We start from the raw sequence: 17,852 nt of genomic DNA on the forward strand, positions 1-17,852 counted from the left end.
AGAGAAATAATGTTTTTTAATTCATCACGAATTACAAGCTGATGGAACATTTAGAAAGTAAAGGTTATATAATGTTTCATATTTCAGACATGACAGAAAGAAAGGTTTAACTGTTTTTATTTGAAGATAAAATTCCGAGATTTCGAGCAACAGTTTTGCATTTCAAAATTACTTCTTCATGCATTAAGTGATAAGCCATGATAACAATTGCTAACCCTAGTATCATGTAAAAACTGCCAATAATCAGCTTTGTCTGTTCGGACTGAATGTTTTTCTCAAATTTGTATGATCCAGGAACGAGGTTACCGAAACCAATTGTACTTAGTGCAACGAAACAGAAATATGCACCGTTCAAAAAACCCCAGTCTTCCCCCAATGAAAATATCATGGCTCCAATGAAAATATAGGCAACGACAAAAATGATTACTACGTACATAGGAATATGTTTTTCTTGATTATGATTGACATTGTTTTTGTTGTTTAAAAGAGCGACATCAGAGTGATTGAGTTTAGTGGTGTAGTTAGTAAAAGATGGAGGAAGCGACGAAGATTTCGCATTATTACGTCGAGCATAGGAAACTTTGTTGGAAATGTCGACACACAGATTTTGTGATTCTTCAACCACTTGGTTAAGTGTTGTCATTTGACAACTATTTTCGTTACATCCAAGGCTCATTGCTGTCTGATTATTTCCCGACCAATCATTTATTTTTTCATGACTAATTAAGTTATTGTACTCATTTAACTGATCAAAAGTTGATGACTGGCCACTTTCAGTTGTCTCTTCAACAAACCGCTGACCAGAATTCCACGATTGAATATTCTCCTCAATACTTGCTTCGTCGTTCGGAAAGGATGAACTGCTACTTGGCATCTGTTTTCTTATCATCATATTTATTGCTTTTTGAATCTTTCTGAACTGAATTTGCTCTCGACAGCGAACACAAAAAACATGAAAATAGATGAATCTGAAAAGTCGAGAAAAATAGTATCCAATTTTGGTCAGGCACAGAAACATCAGAGGGATTCCTATGATGGAATAGAATATGGTCACTACTTTGCCAAAGTTTGTTTTAGGTGCCATATTCCCGTAACCTAAATATAAAAAGGCAAAAGTACATTAATTATTAGTGACTTTAGTTTAAATAAGTTATACATTAATAACTGTTAAAACGTATTTGTTTTGTGACAATGTTTGATTATTACTAGACAAATTAAAAAGGGACTATCATAAATAAGATTGAAATAGCTGACATTTTTGACTTCACGAATAAATAAGTTATCATAGTATTATGAAACGTAAAAAATTACATCACAAGACAACAGGCATAACCTTACATATTAATGTTCGTAACGAAATCTGTACATTGATCCACATTTAGACCAGTCCCTGAGATCAAGAGGCATTTTTAAAATGGCGTCACGTTGGTTAACAAGTGTCTAGAAAATGGTAGTAAGAGTTTCTGAGAACTCATTTGGGTTAAAATTATTTTCCATTTAGAAGTATATCAAGATAAAACATAAACATTGTCAGTACACGATACAAGCAGCTTCTGCTTGAAGCTTTGAATATTAAAAGGTTTATATAATTTAAAACCGAAAACCAGCCCGATTTTATAATAGAGTTTTCATAACTGCGTGCTCTGCCATTGACCATTGTTGCTTCCTAAATAGCTTTCCATGCGATGCACTAAAATCTTTACCATTATTCCCGAATTGGGTGGGTTCTGTTGAATTATTCGGTGCAAAGAATAATGAAAAATTCAGTTCACTTAATTATAAAGAAAATGTTTTATTTCTTCGATTAGTAGTTCTACAAGTTAGCTTAGCTAATGTTTACTAATAGGCCCAAGTTTTCATTAGACACTAACACAATAATTGTATTCGCTAATTTTTCTCGAAAGGTACGGCACTTCTTGCATCTCTCTTTTTTAAAAAAAAAATTCAAAATTCAAACTCAACATTCACAAAACTGAAGGACCTGGCTAAAAGTAACAGAAAAATTTATTCAATAATCATTTATTCCTATAACACATAACACACTCACAAACCAACAATGATATACTATAGACTAACCTCTTTTTATTTGGCCCAAATCATTACCCAAATTTTCAATAAGGTTCTAGTGAAAATTTCCTGGGCCTGGCATGGCCTAGCGCGTTAAGGCGTGCGCTTCGTAATCTGAGGGTCGCGGGTTCGCGCCCGAGTCGTGCCAAAACATGCTCGCCCTCCCAGCCGTGGGGGCGTTATAATGTGACGGTAAATCCCACTATTCGTTGGTAAAAGAGTAGCCCAAGAGTTGGCGGTGGGTGGTGATGACTAGGTGCCTTCCCTCTTGTCTTATACTGCTAAATTAGCGAAATTCCAAAAACAAACAAACAGAAAATTTCCTCTGTTTAAGCAACAATACAAATGTCTAAACTAAAACAAACAAAAACATGGTCTGTAACATAATGTTTTAAGATAATACACTCTGACTGATTTAAGTAGTGTTATTATTATTAACCTGATAGTTTGAACATTTTGTTTTTGTTACTTAACATATTGAACAAAAAGGTTTCTACATATAGTTTTAAAGTTGGCGCTGATGTCGTACAGTTTTACGTGTTTTACTCCCTCTATATAAGTTGTCTTAAAAAACGAATTTACAAGATGTGTTATTAAATAACAAATAATACTAACCAACGTGGATATGTATTCTACTTTGCAATAAAACAACGTACATAGGGAAGAGTAGTTTCATTTTATCTGTATTTTATATTAAACTATTTGATAAACAAAGCTTAATAAGGACGTTATTTCAATCGTTTAGTTATGTAGTGCCATATACTATGTTGTTAATAATATAAACGTTTGTCAAAACTTGTATTGTTGCTTTAACGTAACGTGATGGACGCGTCCTAAATCTACGGAAGTTTCTCCAAAAAGAGAGAGCAGTGAGTTAGATAGTCAGGCAACCAATGAAGCAGCTATTGAAAAAAGCAAGTCGGCGTATTATTTAGTGAGTTTGTCTGTTATTGTTAGCCAGTTAGTCAGTGACTGAGCTCGTTGTTTGGGAAATATATAGTTTGTGTTTCCACATAGAGGTACGGACGGAATAATCATGTAAGTAAAGTTTGGCTAGACGTAGCTTATTTGTAAAGTTAGGCTTATTGGTAAGCGTTAATTACATTAGCCGTGGAATATGAAAATGAATTAATAAAACGCTCTGACACCATTAAATTAATTGCAATTTTTATTATTTGTTTCATCAAATGATCTAAAATACCTACTTAACAACGGAAATCATTACAACAATAGCAAATCGAAAATAGCTTTGTTCAAGTTTTTTTTTGTTAAATCTCGCACAAATCTAATGATGCCATTTCAAAATTAAAAAGCTGGTAATAGCATATATAATAAAGTATAATGCCCTTAAATTATTAACGGGCATATGAAGACCACGGAACAAAAATATTTTGCTACTCTAGCCCAACCACATGAGTAATGCGAAAGTGAAAGAATGCTCTAAATTAAGAACTAGATCCCTGTTTTTGATTGTTTCTGGGGTTATTATGTCGGAGATATGAGTGTGAGACCTCTAGTTGTTGATTCGGGGTGGGGGTCTCAAATACTTTCATGCTGGTCTTATTTGCAGGTAGGCTTTTAACGAGTGCAAATATGAGAATGGCCCCTGGATCCCAAAACTATTGAGTTTATGCATCTTTCTGTAGACCACTACGAGTTGGAACTGAGTATAATAAAACAAGGTACCTGAACACGAAAGGTCGGCATTTCAAATGTCTCACAAATGGACCACTAACAAGTTGGGTCTGAGTTAATTCAGAAGGAGTACGGTGGGATTCAAGCCCTGAGGCAGATATCCCGACTGCCTTACCAAAAGGAGTCATTAGTTATTCGGTGTTTTCGGTTATATCAGCTTTACAGAATTTAAACGCAAAACCTAAATGTCTTTTTATCGATTCCTGATCAAATATTGGAGACGAATAACAAACGTGAGTTCTGTATTGCCAAAACTTGGTTGTATTTGACAGCGAAAGGCGAGTTCGTTGTGGCTAATTTGGTGTTAGGTGTTAAAGCTTGCAACACTCACGTTGAACACAAGTACTTCCTCGTGAATGTAACGATGTTTACAAATTATAAGTTTTTATTTGCTATTTTCTATGCACTATTTATGCTTGTCTTGCTAAAGTTACTACTGTTTAATGTTTTAATATTCATATTTTAGAGGTAACTTCAAGCAAAGAAAACAACAACAGAAACTTTACAACACAGGTTACTTCTGTGTAAACAAATTACATATTTTGAAAAAAACTAACCGATTTGAACATGTTGAAGAAACAGACTGCCCGGCATGGCCAGGTGGTTAAGGCACTCGACTCGTAGTCCGAGGGTCGTGGTTTTGAATCCCCGTCACACCAAACATGCTAGCCCTTTCAGTCGTGGGGGCATTATAATGTTACGGTCAATCTCACTATTCGTTGGTAAAAATGTAGCCCAAGAGTTGGCAGTGTGTGGCGATGACTAGTTGCCTTCCCTCTAGTCTTACACTGTTAAATTAGGGACGGCTAGCGCAGATAACCCTCGTGTAGCTTTACGCGAAATTAAAAAAACAAGAAAGAAAAGACACAGACTTCAAACGAAAGTAACTTGTTATTTTAAAATATGAAAATCAGCAATAACAAGTGAGTTGTTACAATTTAATTACTTGTGCAGCTTCGAAAAGTTTACAAGTTTTTTTCTCTCTCAATAAATCGGCGAGTCTTTTATCAATCCTAAAATGAATCTAGTTTAAGTCTTGCATACTTTTGAATGAACAAAAACAACAACAAAAATTCTAGCTCCATTTGAAACTAATTGTTCTGAAAACAAAAACAAAAAGTTAAATATAATGGGATACTTTTTAAGCTCCATGGTTAAAGGGAGGGTAAAAGTATTCAAAGGAAAAAAAAATGCGAGAGAGAAAACGAACAATTAACGTACTGGAAAGTTGTTAGTGTTAAGATGAATGAATGTGGTTGGTAAAGAAAATAAAATTATTACTTGCAGTAGTCAGTATTAAGATTAATTTTCTTGGGCTATTAGAAGCAAGATATTTATCTCTCGTTTTAATAAATTATTAGAAGTGAAACAAACTTTGACGAGACCAAAAGGAAATATGGAAGCATCTATGGTTATTAGGGCTATAGGAAAAATAAATAATTAGAATAAGTGACAACTTCTATGACTGGCATGGCCAGATGGTTAGGGCGCTCGAGTCGTAATCTGAAGGTCACGAGTTCGAATCCCCGTCACATCCAATGTGTTCACTCTTTCAGCCGTGGATGCGTTATAACGTGATGGTCAATCCCACTATTCGTTTGTAAAAGAGTGGACGATAGGTGGTGATAATAGCTGCCTTCCCTCTAGTCTTACACTACTAAATTAGGGACGGATAAGCTCATGTGGCTTTGCGCGAAATTCAAAAACAAACAAAGCAAAATCTAAAGTAAATAACTACTGCTGGTTAGGTTTAATGTGAGCAGACAAATACCTGTAAAGATGAAAATACTAATTAAATATCTCCAGATAAATTAAAATGCATGTTTTTTTCGATGTATGTAGGAAAAATGATTTGGGTTATTCCAATCACACTTGTTGGTCATATGCAGGATATTTGCTTCCAGTTATTGCGTGGATGCTGGCATAGGGATATATTCTCAGTAATTTTTATTACTTACATCTGTTTGCTGCACAACTTTTTACTAAAATAAACTGCATGCGTAAATTTGGTATTTTTATACCACGAAAGTTTTATCTGTGGCTGGGTCGTAGCAACTCACGCACCATTGTGTTTATTTGCTGAGATAATAAATAGTTGATATGGCTACAATAACATTAACTTTAATTAAAGTTAATAAACTACGATAGGATGAAAGTATTTTGTAGGTCAAGACGTTTCAGGAACCTGCTATTTTAAGTTGTTTGTCTCGTGCCAGCTTTTCTAACGAGCAGGAAAACCATACCCTTTTTTTTTTTTCACTTAAGTTCGGTACATTCTTTCACGTGTTGGTTTTAACTTCACGAGTTAAACTTTGCCAAACATTTCTGAGAATGATTTAAAATTAATGTTTTCGAACTCCATACTTACACATGGCTTAGAATTTCTGAAAACTTACTCTCAAGAATGTGCCGCCAGTTCCGAAAAGCTTTGTCTTCATCCGCACTGAACCCTAAACATTGAGCCAGGTTATTGCGTTGTATGACGTCAGACAGCAAAGAAACTACTTCATTCGAAATAGACAATAGGTAGTTGACGTTCTTTCACGTGGTCTTTTACCGTTTTTATGCTTGGTCTGTTCGGTTCTTTTGAAGCGAACTGAATGATTGCTATTATTTCTCCGGAAGTTGGGTTTATTCTGTGAAAATTAAATTATATCTTTTGAACGATTCAACAAGAAATTCGTCTTTCTTGAATGTAATGAGAATCGTAAAGCAACAGAAAATGCATTCAAAATGTTGGAGAAGCACGAAACTGTTCTTGCTGATACACATAGTTTAAGTCTAAAGAAACTTACATAATTAAACTTTCACATCTAAAAATTCATAAAAAATATATTTCATGACATTCTCTATGATCTACCTATCTGTTATGATGAATGCTGACATTACACTAGTTCTTAGTTTTTATGGCATAGATTTCATTGTCTACGATTATGTTAATGAGTTTTATATTAAGCTTGAATAAGAAGTTTTGGGAAGTCTAGTTGCTGTTATTCTACTAATAAAGAAATTAGTTTCTTTTATTTAAGCTATTTATAGATATTTTTACGTTACATTCTCGATTTCGTCTAACATTACATACTTTATTACTGCAGGTATATATATATTTAATATTATTGTGTACAACATTATTTAAATGCAGTTTTGATATCAGATACCCCTGGGTTTCAATACGTTCGGAGCATATTGATAATGTCATATTTCTATGTCTGGTTTTAATAAACTATTTATTGCACAAGAGATTCATGTTTATGACCGTTAGAGTTGAAGTTACATTTTCATGAGCCTAGGTGGGTCTAAATTCATCAAATACATAGTATTTCTTTTTGTATTATTGCTGTCAGAACAGCAGAGGTATCGCATTCGTCCTGTGGGTGGACTCAGCAGATAGTCCGATGTGGCTTTCCTATAAAAACCCTTCCTCCACCTCATCCTGTAGATATTGTCATTAGGGTTAGACCGTTTCAGTGACAGTCGGAGATGTAGTTACAGGCAGTGGTGTAATTGGAACAGACATATTATACTATCCACAGTTAGAGTATCGTAGTTACAGTCGGAATTACTGTCGCCAGAAGCAAAATATACAATCGGAGTTATTGACGATAGAAACAGGAACTTGCAGTAACAGGTGGAGCCATAGTGGTCACAGGTAGAGCTTTACATTTACAATTAGTAACGGGATTAATGCCACTGGCGAAGTTACCCTCTTCAAAACGAACTTCACTGTTAAAAACATGATATTCCAGGTTGAGATATCCGTTGTCACATGTGGAAGTTTGAGCACCTTAGATAGAAGTATCAATGTCATAGGTAAGAGGTGTAAGGCTTGCGTTACAGAACCACTTCTATTCTGGGCAGAAATACCGACGATAACTTAAAGCTAGTGGTTTCGCTTCGTATGATGAGATACCATTGTTATGGTGGAAAAACTTAAAAGCTACAAGAGGAAGGATTCTTATTTTTTGTTGAGAGATTTTACTGGCAGAAGTGAAAGCACCAACAAATCAGGTGGACATATAACTAACTGTCTCAAGCTGTTGCTCTCATAGAGCAAAGTTTTTGGTATTATTCTATGGTAAATCGCTACAACACTAAATATTATAAGTAGAGTAATAAACGAAAAAGTATTCAGTAGGTACAGAACTTATATTATATGTCGTAGTTCCTGAATATTGACGGTTATAAAACTAATAATGCTGTTTTCAAAACTATGTTAGAACTGACAAAATAATGTGATATAAAATCGGAGTAACTTGATGCCTTAGTATCTAAACAACTACAAAAAGGATTATATTACATCTTATAATAACTGATATCATTTCGAGGCGTTCCACCTTGGTACAGCGGTAAGTAATCGGATTTACAATCCTAAAACCAGGGGCTCGATTACCCTCGGTGGACTCAGCAGATAGCCCAATGTGGCATTGCTATAAGAAAACACATACACACTTCGAGTCCTAGATCTGACTAGCTATAAAACTTATGACACTTCATTCCCCAGATCCCAAATAACTACAAAACTGATAACACTTTGTGTTAGAATTCTCGACAAAGCTATAACTTGGTGATAACTTTATGAATTAGTCGCTAGGTAAATATAAACTTGAACCATAAAACTCATCGTTTTGTAGTTCCTAAGCAGTTATAAAATGACAAAATTTTGAGTTAGAGTTCCTAAGTAACTACAAAACCAAATAAAACTTAGGGTCGAAGTTCCCGAGTAAATATAAAAACTGGTAGCACTTCGTGTTGTAAATATAAATAGCTACACTGATGACATTCTGTGTCCCAGAACTTGATTAGCAATAAATTTATCTTATGGTCTTGATTTCCTATTTTATGAATAATTATGAAACTAATGACATTTAATGCTGTAGTTTCTAAGTAACTTTAAAACTGACGAGTCATTGTGTTATTTGTCTTGAAAAACTAAAAAAATGATAACACTTTGTGTCGTAGTTCTTAAACTACTATAAAATTGATAAAACAATGTGTCGTATTTTTTAAATAGCTACAAAACTGATAAGATTTTATGTCGTATTATCTAAATAACTATACCACTTACAATACTTCGTGTATTAGTTCCTTTGTAATTGCCCCTCAGTGGCTCAGCGGTATGTCTGCGGACTTACAACGCTAAAAACCAGGTTTCGATACCCGTGGTGAGCAGAGCACAGATAGCCCATTGTGTAACTTTGTACTCAATTAAAAATAATAACACCAACAACCTTTGTAATTATTAACACCAACAACACTTAGTATTCCAGAAATAACAGTGAAACTAATAAGTGTTCGTGTTTTAATTTTTGGATTAAAGCAATGACACTTCTTGCAGTGGTTCTTGAGTCACGATAAATCTGATAACCATGGTGTAAGAATTCCTAATTAACTATTATGCTGATGTCATTATAAAGGATGAAAACTTATAACACTTTGTGTCGTTGTTCCTGAATAATCGTAAGAATAATAAAACTTTATTCTATATCCTGGACAACTATAAAATTAATGATCTTTTGTGTTACAGTTCGCAAGTATAAAACATACAGGTAATCGTACAGTGGTTACAGAGTAATAATAAATTTCATGTCACAAGAAATATAAAATTATTGACTGAGTGTTGGGTTCTATTACACAAAGCAACAAGGCCATCGGCACTAAACTGTTTTGTTTCACGCAAAAGAAAAAGGTGTTTGTTTTTGTAATTTCGCGCAGAGCTAGCTGTCCTAAATTTAGCAGTGGAAGACTAGAGGGAAAGCAGCTAGTCATCACCACCCACTGCCAATTCTTCGGCTGCTCTTCTTATCCATTCAACTCGTAATTTTAAGGTCGCGGGTTCGAATCTTCGTCGCACCAAACATGCTCGCCCTTTTAGCCGTGGGGGCGTTATAATGTGACGTCAATCCCACTATTCGTTGGTAAAATAGTAGCCCAAGAGTTGGCTGTGGGTAGTGATGACTCGCTGCCTTCCCTGTTTTCTTAGCGGGCTAAATCAGGGACAGTTAGCGCAAATAGCCCTCGTGTAGCTTTGCGCGAAATTATATAAACCCACAAAGAAACAAACTATACAGTGCCGACCTTACCATTGGCACTTAAAAGACAAACTATGAAGTCAAATGTGTTAAAAACGATGCTGCCGCTGGGAATCACAGCTGTGGAACGAAAGGAAACCTTGGGCAATTCTGACGTAAGTTGCACATATGTCACACGTTAATTCCTCGTTAAAGAAATAAATATATATATCAAAATTGTGGCATTGCGAAGCCTTGCCAAGACGGCTTTTTATCTACGTCTCTTACCCAAACTAGATGGTCAAACAACGACAGTAGGCCTTGTCAGGAAAAGCTTACTGTAATGTTGTTCACCCAAAACTGTAAAATCTACCTTGTTGTACTTCTTAAGTAACTATGAAACTGGCGACTATTCGTGCCATGTTTTTTGAATAACTGTAAAAAATGATAACACTTTGTGTCGTATTTTTATGTAGCTATAAAAACTTGTAACATTTTGCGTCTTAGTTCCTAAATAACTGTAACACTTATGATACATTGTGTATTAGTCCCTAAGTAACTATATAAACTGAGTGTGCGTAGTAGTTCTAAAGTACCTGTTAAACAAATTAATATTTTGTGTTGTAATTTCTAAGTAGCTATAAATGTTACATATTATACATATATTTGCCGCCTGTGCGGTTAACAATATATTTCATTTCACCCAACATTGACTTCCAACTGATCTGAAGCTTTATCTTGATAAATGGCTTGAAGTTCACACAAGGGAAGGCAAGACTAAAACAAAACAGATTAAATTTGCTGTGGTGTCATCGAGGTCATTTCCACGAATTCCAACATGATCAGAAATCCAGAAAAACGTAACACAGGAGGATAAGAACCAGGTATTGGACAATCACTTCTGAATATTCAAGAGTATTTGGTGAAAATTAGCATTAAGCAATTTCAGAGCCTTCAAAGAGCTACATGAAATGGTGTAAATTGTACAATTACTTTACTGCTTTGATTTACACAGTTTGGAACAAGTGAGATAGTATATAAGTCAACAGTGAACACAGACCCTGTGAGCAACCATAGAGATGCAAAAAGCATGACAGATTCCACAGAGTCAAGTTATTTGTAGCCATCCATAAAAAACAGGAAGAGAGGGGTTTGTGAAGAAGAAGTCAGTATTTCCATTAAGTAATAAGATTACATTAATTTGTAAACAGTACAACATCAAAACACGATGGAATGGTGTGGCAAGAACCGAAACTTCACAGCATATTCAAAATAAAGTTTCTAGCATCTGAAGTGAAGTGTGATCTCATAGGATTCAGTGTGCACTCTCTGGACCAAAGAAGTACGAAAAACTGTTGTGCAAAGCCAAGGCTCCTGATGACACACATACTCTAACGTCCTTCCAGTACAGCTTTTGGGTGAATTACAGAATAGAGATCCATATTCAGGCTTAGATTGATTGAAAGCATGAAATCTCTTTGTCTTAACACCTAGCTGCTCCCTATTTGTAGAAGGGAAGAATGTAAAGAATGTCCAGTGCCCTTGTACCCTTGATTTTAAGCTGCTTAATGTACGGAATAAATGCCACTTTCCAGTCAAAGAGACGTCCTAGGATCTTTAACTCAGCCATCATTGCAGAACCATCAAGGTGGAATATGAAATGAGACTTCAATTCCCACTGATGCAAAAACACATGCAAGTGGTTTAAGTGACAAGAATGTGGTCCACTAAAAGAAGTGAATGAAGCTGCTGCTCGATATACCTTATATTTAATGATTGACGGGAAATCTGGATCACCAACCCACAGGCTGTTTGCAATTCTTAGATGAAATTGGTCAGTGATGGTATTGATCTTAATGCTGAAAGTGTGACACTCAAGACATAGCCCTTAGTGACTCAAAGTTCATGTATGAAGGATCAGTATAATGTTAGCGTCACACGGGTATGAAATTATCTTTTAACAAAATATTATGAATAGAAAATGGATGACTGATCATGCAACACATATGAATGGAGGTTCTGTAAGATTCCAAACTTTCACGTGTTATCATGAGCCTTCGTAGGATAAAAAGACAGAAACAATATACTCGCTCTTGAAAAAGCTGGATGTTGAATCAATATTTTATGGTGGATTACTGTTTGCAAAAACAACAGTAGGTGAGTGAAAACTTATATGGATAACTAGTCAAAGCAATAAGTCGATAATTAAAATAAATCTTGGTGTCGTTTCCAGACATAGATAAAGGAATGATAACAGTTCTATGCCATGCATGTGTAAAACATCTCTCTTGCCAAACTTGATTTAAAACAGCCATAAGACGATGAAGATGTGCAGAAGATATATGGTGTAACATCTCGTTTAGCCTAATTGATTTGTTGCCAAAACAACATAGAGCAATTTGAAGTTTCACTGGAGAAAACCGTCGATTACAGTCATGGATACTGTCAGCTTGAGAAAAAGGTGGTGCTATTGTTGGACCATGTCTTGATGGCCAATAAGGCAAGGTGTGTGTGCTAGAATGATGAAAAAGTATTCTCCATGAGTGTTAGCAATATCTTATAAATCACCAACTTCTTGGCGATTAGAAAGAAAGAGAGAAACAAAATAGGATATATAATTCTCATTAACTTTTTGAATCTTGTTACAAATGACCATAGAACTTTGGGTGGAAAGACTCTGAAGACGAACCTAATCAACATTTGCTTTCGACTTAGATGTCTGACTTACTGAGCATGTACAAGAGCTTGCTGAAAGGCCATGTGGTTGGGAAGAATGAGGTATGTCTGCAAGATATCTCAGGCCTTCATTTGAGTCTTCGGTAGTCGTTAGCATTTAAGAGTCTACTATGAATAAAGATACCATGGTAAACATGTTGAGGTGTTAGGGATTATACAAACAGATGCATGGACAATATAGTCAGTTACAATCATCTTCTACTTTCCAGAAAAAAATACGTAACAAAGAATTGGAACAAAGGGATAGATTGATTCCAGTGAAATATTTATATGAGACATGAAAATAAGTATAGGATCCAGTATCGAAGAGAGAAACGTTCCACATATCGACATCAACATCTTTACCACCCCAGATTGGATGATGCCTACTAAAGTCTTCTGAAATGAAGAAGAGCAATGATAACATACCATCAAAGACTACCTGACAGATATTTCCTGGTGACAAATGAAATGAACAAATTTTAGAGTAAAAACCAGTGGAAATATATTTATTAACAGTCTTCAATGATGTACTGAGTAGTACAATTGTTGAGGCTACATACTGGTCAACCAACAGTGTTACATATTCATGAACTCCTTCATCACATGGTCTGTCTTTTCTTTACAAGGAAACTTCCAAAAGAACGTAGTATCAGCAGCTTTAAGGAGTGTCGTCTGTAAAGAAATACACAGGATGGTAAAGATTAACGAAGGCCATAAAGTAATGTAAATTAGAGCATAAATATCGACAACTATTTTGCCCTTGAAGAAGAAAGTTAATCTTTAGAAGACACTGGAGTTATAGGGTTTTTATTCATTTATATCAAGACTTCTTAAACTTACATGTTTTTCTAATATCATGAACGTATCGACAACTTTTATTAGAATATCCATTTTTACACAGAATTTTGCAGAATTCTAGGTAAGGAGCTTTTTTGTTCAGTTTATAATCACTTTGTTCTTCTAGTTTCAAATAAGTCATTTAACCTCTATGTACCTTTGTTTATCTCATTGAAATAGGTTCTCGTAGGTGAATGTGATTTCAATGAATGAGGACGTAACCACATAATAGTCCCAACCCTTGGATGCAGTAAAAGTGGAACTAATTACTCACTATTGTCAGTGGTTGGGATGATGTTGAAGTGGACAAAGACTTGTGCATTGGTTTATCTGTGGAGGATATAAGACCATTAACATAGAGAGAAAGAAAGGCTATATGGATGGAAGGGAGAGATCTGTTTGCGTTTTTATTGTGACAGTGTAACAGATTGCAGAAGTATATCTTCAATTTAGAATAGGGGTCATCATCTTCCGTGCCTCAGAAATACGAGGTCTTCTTTTTCTTCAATCATTTAGTACATGATTGAGAATTAGAGGGATAAAACCAGAATGGTTGACTCAATGAGGTTTTAACTGAGATTCGTTGCTATCATGGCCTTTGTCTGAGCAAACTGTTAACAATTAAGATATCATAGAGGGCTTCAAGGTTTGATTGAGTAGTTTAGATACCCTGTCTTAACAGTGGCAGGATGACAAGGTATAGTGAAGATTAAAATCAGAACTCTGGTTGGCACAGATATTCATTGACTGCACAGACGAGTAAGATCTACTCTATTAGAAATTTGAACGAGATCCCTCTTGATGAACTGAAAACAATATCGAGAGTAACATCAGCATGTTGACTTTAAGAGGTGCTTACTATCATGCGGTCGTGATGTTTCTAGCAATAATTCCTCAGATCGTAATTTCTTCACCGACTTTAGAGTGTCATCCAGTCTCTCTAAGACTGTTTGGATGAAAAAAGGGAAGACATCTGAAAGACAATGTAATATCTCAGAAAACGAGATACAGGAGAAACAGAAGATTGCAACAGTGTGGTCTCAAAATCATCCATCTTTTGCCATTTACCGAGGATTTTGTTAAGCTTAGCCTAATAAGAGGACATTGTCAAACTGGAACAATGTTGCAACGTCAGTGTTTTGATGGTACTATACGTAAATATCAACACCAGAAGTGACCGAAACAACACCGAATGAGAACATCTACTACTGACACTCAGTTGATCCGAACCACAAAGGATAAGTCAGTTGTTTCTGGGGACACACTTCTACATGAATATAAGGTCGAGGTGATGTGATGCAGTGTTCCAGACACCACTCAACCACCTTTATTTTTTTCTTTCCTTCATGAGTCGTCATCCAAGGAAAACACAGGTAGGTATTTGGATTCAAGAGATTTATTAGATGTTTGTTAATAAGCATAAATCTGCAAAATGGACTATCTGTTCTGTGTCCTTCAAGGGTAACGGAAATCGGTTTTTAATGTTGTAACACTACGTACACTTAATTGATTCCAGAGAAGGCAAATTGTACAAACAGAATACTTCTTGCAGGGTCCCTACGGAATCCATGCCGAAAGGTAAGGTTTTTGTTTGGAATTTCGCGCAAAGCTACACGAGGACTATCTGCACTCACCGTCCCTAATTTAGCAGTGTAAGACTAGAAGGAAAGCAGCTAGTCATCACCACCCATCTCCAACTCTTGAGCTACACTTTTACCAACGAATAGTGGAATTGACCGTAACATTATAACGCTTTCACGGATGAAAGGGCAAGCATGTTTGGTGTGACGGGGAATCGAACTCGCGACCCACAGATTACGAGTCGAGTGCATTAACCACCACCTAGCCATGCCGGGCCAGTTCCAGAAAATTAAAAAAAAATAAACTGACAACACTTCGTGTAGTAGTTCCTAAGGCATTACAAATCTATTAACACTTCATGTTGGAGAACCTAAGTAACTATAGAATTGCAGACATTTTTTGTCGTCGTTCTTAATTAATTTTAGAAACTTAATGATATTTGAGGGATCTATTAAATTGACAAAACTTCACGTGTTAGTTTCTAAATATCTATAAAACTGGTTTAAACGTCGTACCTTATTTTCTGAACAGATCTAAAAGTTACAACATTTCATGCAACATTTCCTGTTTAATTATAAAAACTAACACTTTGCATTGAAATTTCTGAGTAAGTATAACATTGACAACATATTAATAATTCCTATAAAACAAACAAAACTTTATGTGGTGGTTTCTTAGTAAATATAAAAACTGATGAAAGTTTGCTTTGTAGTTTCTGAGTAAATTTAAAACACTTGTTTTGGAATTTCGCGCAAAGCTACTCGAGGACTATCTATGCTAGCCGTCCCTAATTTAGCAGTGTAAGACTAGAGGGAAGGCAGCTAGTCATCACCACCCACCGCCAACTCTTGGGCTACTCTTTTACCAACGAATAGTGGGATTGACCGTAACATTATACACCCACACGGCTGGGAGGGCGAGCATGTTTAGCGCGACGCGAACCCGCGACCCTCGGATTACGAGTCGCACGCCTTACGCGCTTGGCCATGCCAGGCCCTTAAAATACTTAGTGTAGTAGTTCCTGAGTAACTATAAAAATCAATAGTACCTTGTCTAATATTTTCTACGTAACATTAGAATTGACTAACGTTTGTTTTGTAGTTTGGGAATGTTGTAGGTAATAGCATCAGTTGATGATGGCTGACATTTAAGGGTTAAACTTCGTGTCGTAGTCCCCAACATTGTTTTTTTCTGTTGTTGTTTTAGCGCAAAGCTACATAAAAGGCTACATGTCAGGGGTAGCCAAACCGAGGCTCTTTAACATGTAATGTGCGGCTCGCGGAAATATGTTGGTTGAGCTCCTTTTTGCATCACAATTAATATAAAAGGAAAAAAAAAAATTTAAGCTTTATAGTTATTTATTTTGTATAAACTGAGAGTCCATTGGATTAGAAGGTAAGTTTAATGTTCATGGTAAATAAATATATTTAAGATTTAAATCATACTTTTAATGCTAGATTTGAGTCAGAGATTAAAGTAATTTCGGATCAACAAGGATTACAGAGGAATTGTGCTGGAGGATCAGTAACTGTACAAGCCGATGCTGACATTGTTAGTTTTAGTGGGCATAACTTGCGATCGTGTGATTGTGGCGTGTGTGGCTGTGTTGTGGGCAGTTAAATTATCGGAGTGTTAATGTGATACAGGGCGCTGTTGTTTGATTGCGTTGCACGTGTTGTAGCTTATTGTTTATTTTCACTTTAATGTTTTAGAAATGTCTGTAAAAATTTTGTGAAGGAAGATGGTGTCATCAAATTGTAAGAAGCAAAAGTATGAAGATAAAAACACAAATTTTATGCCAGAGTGAGAGAAAAATTTTGCATTCACCATTAAAGGAGGTAAACCTTTGTATCTTATCTATAATGTATTACTCAGTCATTACAAAGTGAGTAACTTGAAACGCTACTATGAAACAAGTCACAAAAACTTTTCGTCTGATTATCTACCTAAATCAGAATTACGGAAAAACAAGTTAGTTTTTTTTTTTTTTTAAATCATCACTAAATATCCAGCAGACACTGTTGACAACGTTCAGTAAGGAAGTTGATACAACGACTGAAGCTAGTTTTGTTATATCATGGAATATTCCTCGTGCTAAACGCCCATATTCTGATGATGAATTTGTTAAGAAGAATATAGCTGAAGTTGTTGCAGTGTTAGATACAAATAACACAAAACTTCAGTGACTAATATCACAAACACCAGCTTCACACCACACTACAGAGAGACCTATCTACCAGATCAGTGTTGATGTTGCAGGCAAAATGCAAAATGATTTAAAAAATTCTCTTGCATTCAGCTTAGCCCTTGACAAATCTACAGATATACAAAACAACCCACAACTAGCAGTATTTGTTCGTTATGTTTCCTCTGATGTTACTGTAAAAGAAGAGATGTTGGACTTAGTGTCATAAAATGAAACAACTCGTGGTGTTGACATCAGAAATGTGCTTGACAGAGCCTTAACAAATGTTTATACACTGGATAAACTCGTCAGTGTTGCAACAGGTGGAGCACCTGCAATGGTGGGAAAAATCGGGATTGATTGCAATTATGAAAAGTGATCCCAGCTTTCCAAAGTGTCTCCCTGTTCATTGCATTATTGATCGTGAACACCTGGCAGCCAGATACTTCAAGTGTGAAGATGTTATGAAATTTGTTCTTGAAATTATCAATTTCATACGCTTAAATGGGAAGACTTACTAGCAGTTCAAAAATTTTATTGAAGAACTGGAGCTTGAAGATAAACCTAGTAATGTCTTTTTCTATTGCATTGTCAGGTGTTTGTCAACCAGCAATGTCTTAAATAGGTTTGTGGATCTGTTGGAGCCTATTATTACTTTTCTCGAAGAAAAGAAAAGATTTTATCCTCAACTGGGAAATGATGAATGGATGCAAGATCTAATGTTCCTTACTGATATAATGAATCATCTACAAACTTTCAAC

General features: G+C 35.5%; 1 protein-coding gene and 1 long non-coding RNA gene across 4 annotated transcripts in view; one reads left to right on the forward strand and one right to left on the reverse strand.

Moving 5' to 3' along the window:
• LOC143239575 (potassium channel subfamily K member 18-like) overlaps positions 1–17,852 on the reverse strand; it is a 58,985-nt gene continuing 41,133 nt past the window's right edge. For all 3 annotated transcript variants that reach the window (XM_076480772.1, XM_076480771.1, XM_076480773.1), the window contains one exon: positions 1–1,095. In XM_076480772.1, the coding sequence (XP_076336887.1) occupies positions 107–1,095 (989 nt within the window). In that variant the 3' untranslated portion in view covers positions 1–106. The remainder of the gene's footprint in view (positions 1,096–17,852) is intronic.
• The window catches only part of LOC143239577 (uncharacterized), a 29,834-nt gene continuing 14,928 nt past the window's right edge, over positions 2,947–17,852 (forward strand). The window contains exons 1-2 of the long non-coding RNA XR_013021246.1: positions 2,947–3,105; positions 13,506–14,698. This is a non-coding gene — a long non-coding RNA (uncharacterized LOC143239577). The remainder of the gene's footprint in view (positions 3,106–13,505; positions 14,699–17,852) is intronic.

Source organism: Tachypleus tridentatus, chromosome 13 (genome assembly GCF_004210375.1).
Source record: "Tachypleus tridentatus isolate NWPU-2018 chromosome 13, ASM421037v1, whole genome shotgun sequence".
Lineage (NCBI taxonomy): Eukaryota > Metazoa > Arthropoda > Merostomata > Xiphosura > Limulidae > Tachypleus > Tachypleus tridentatus.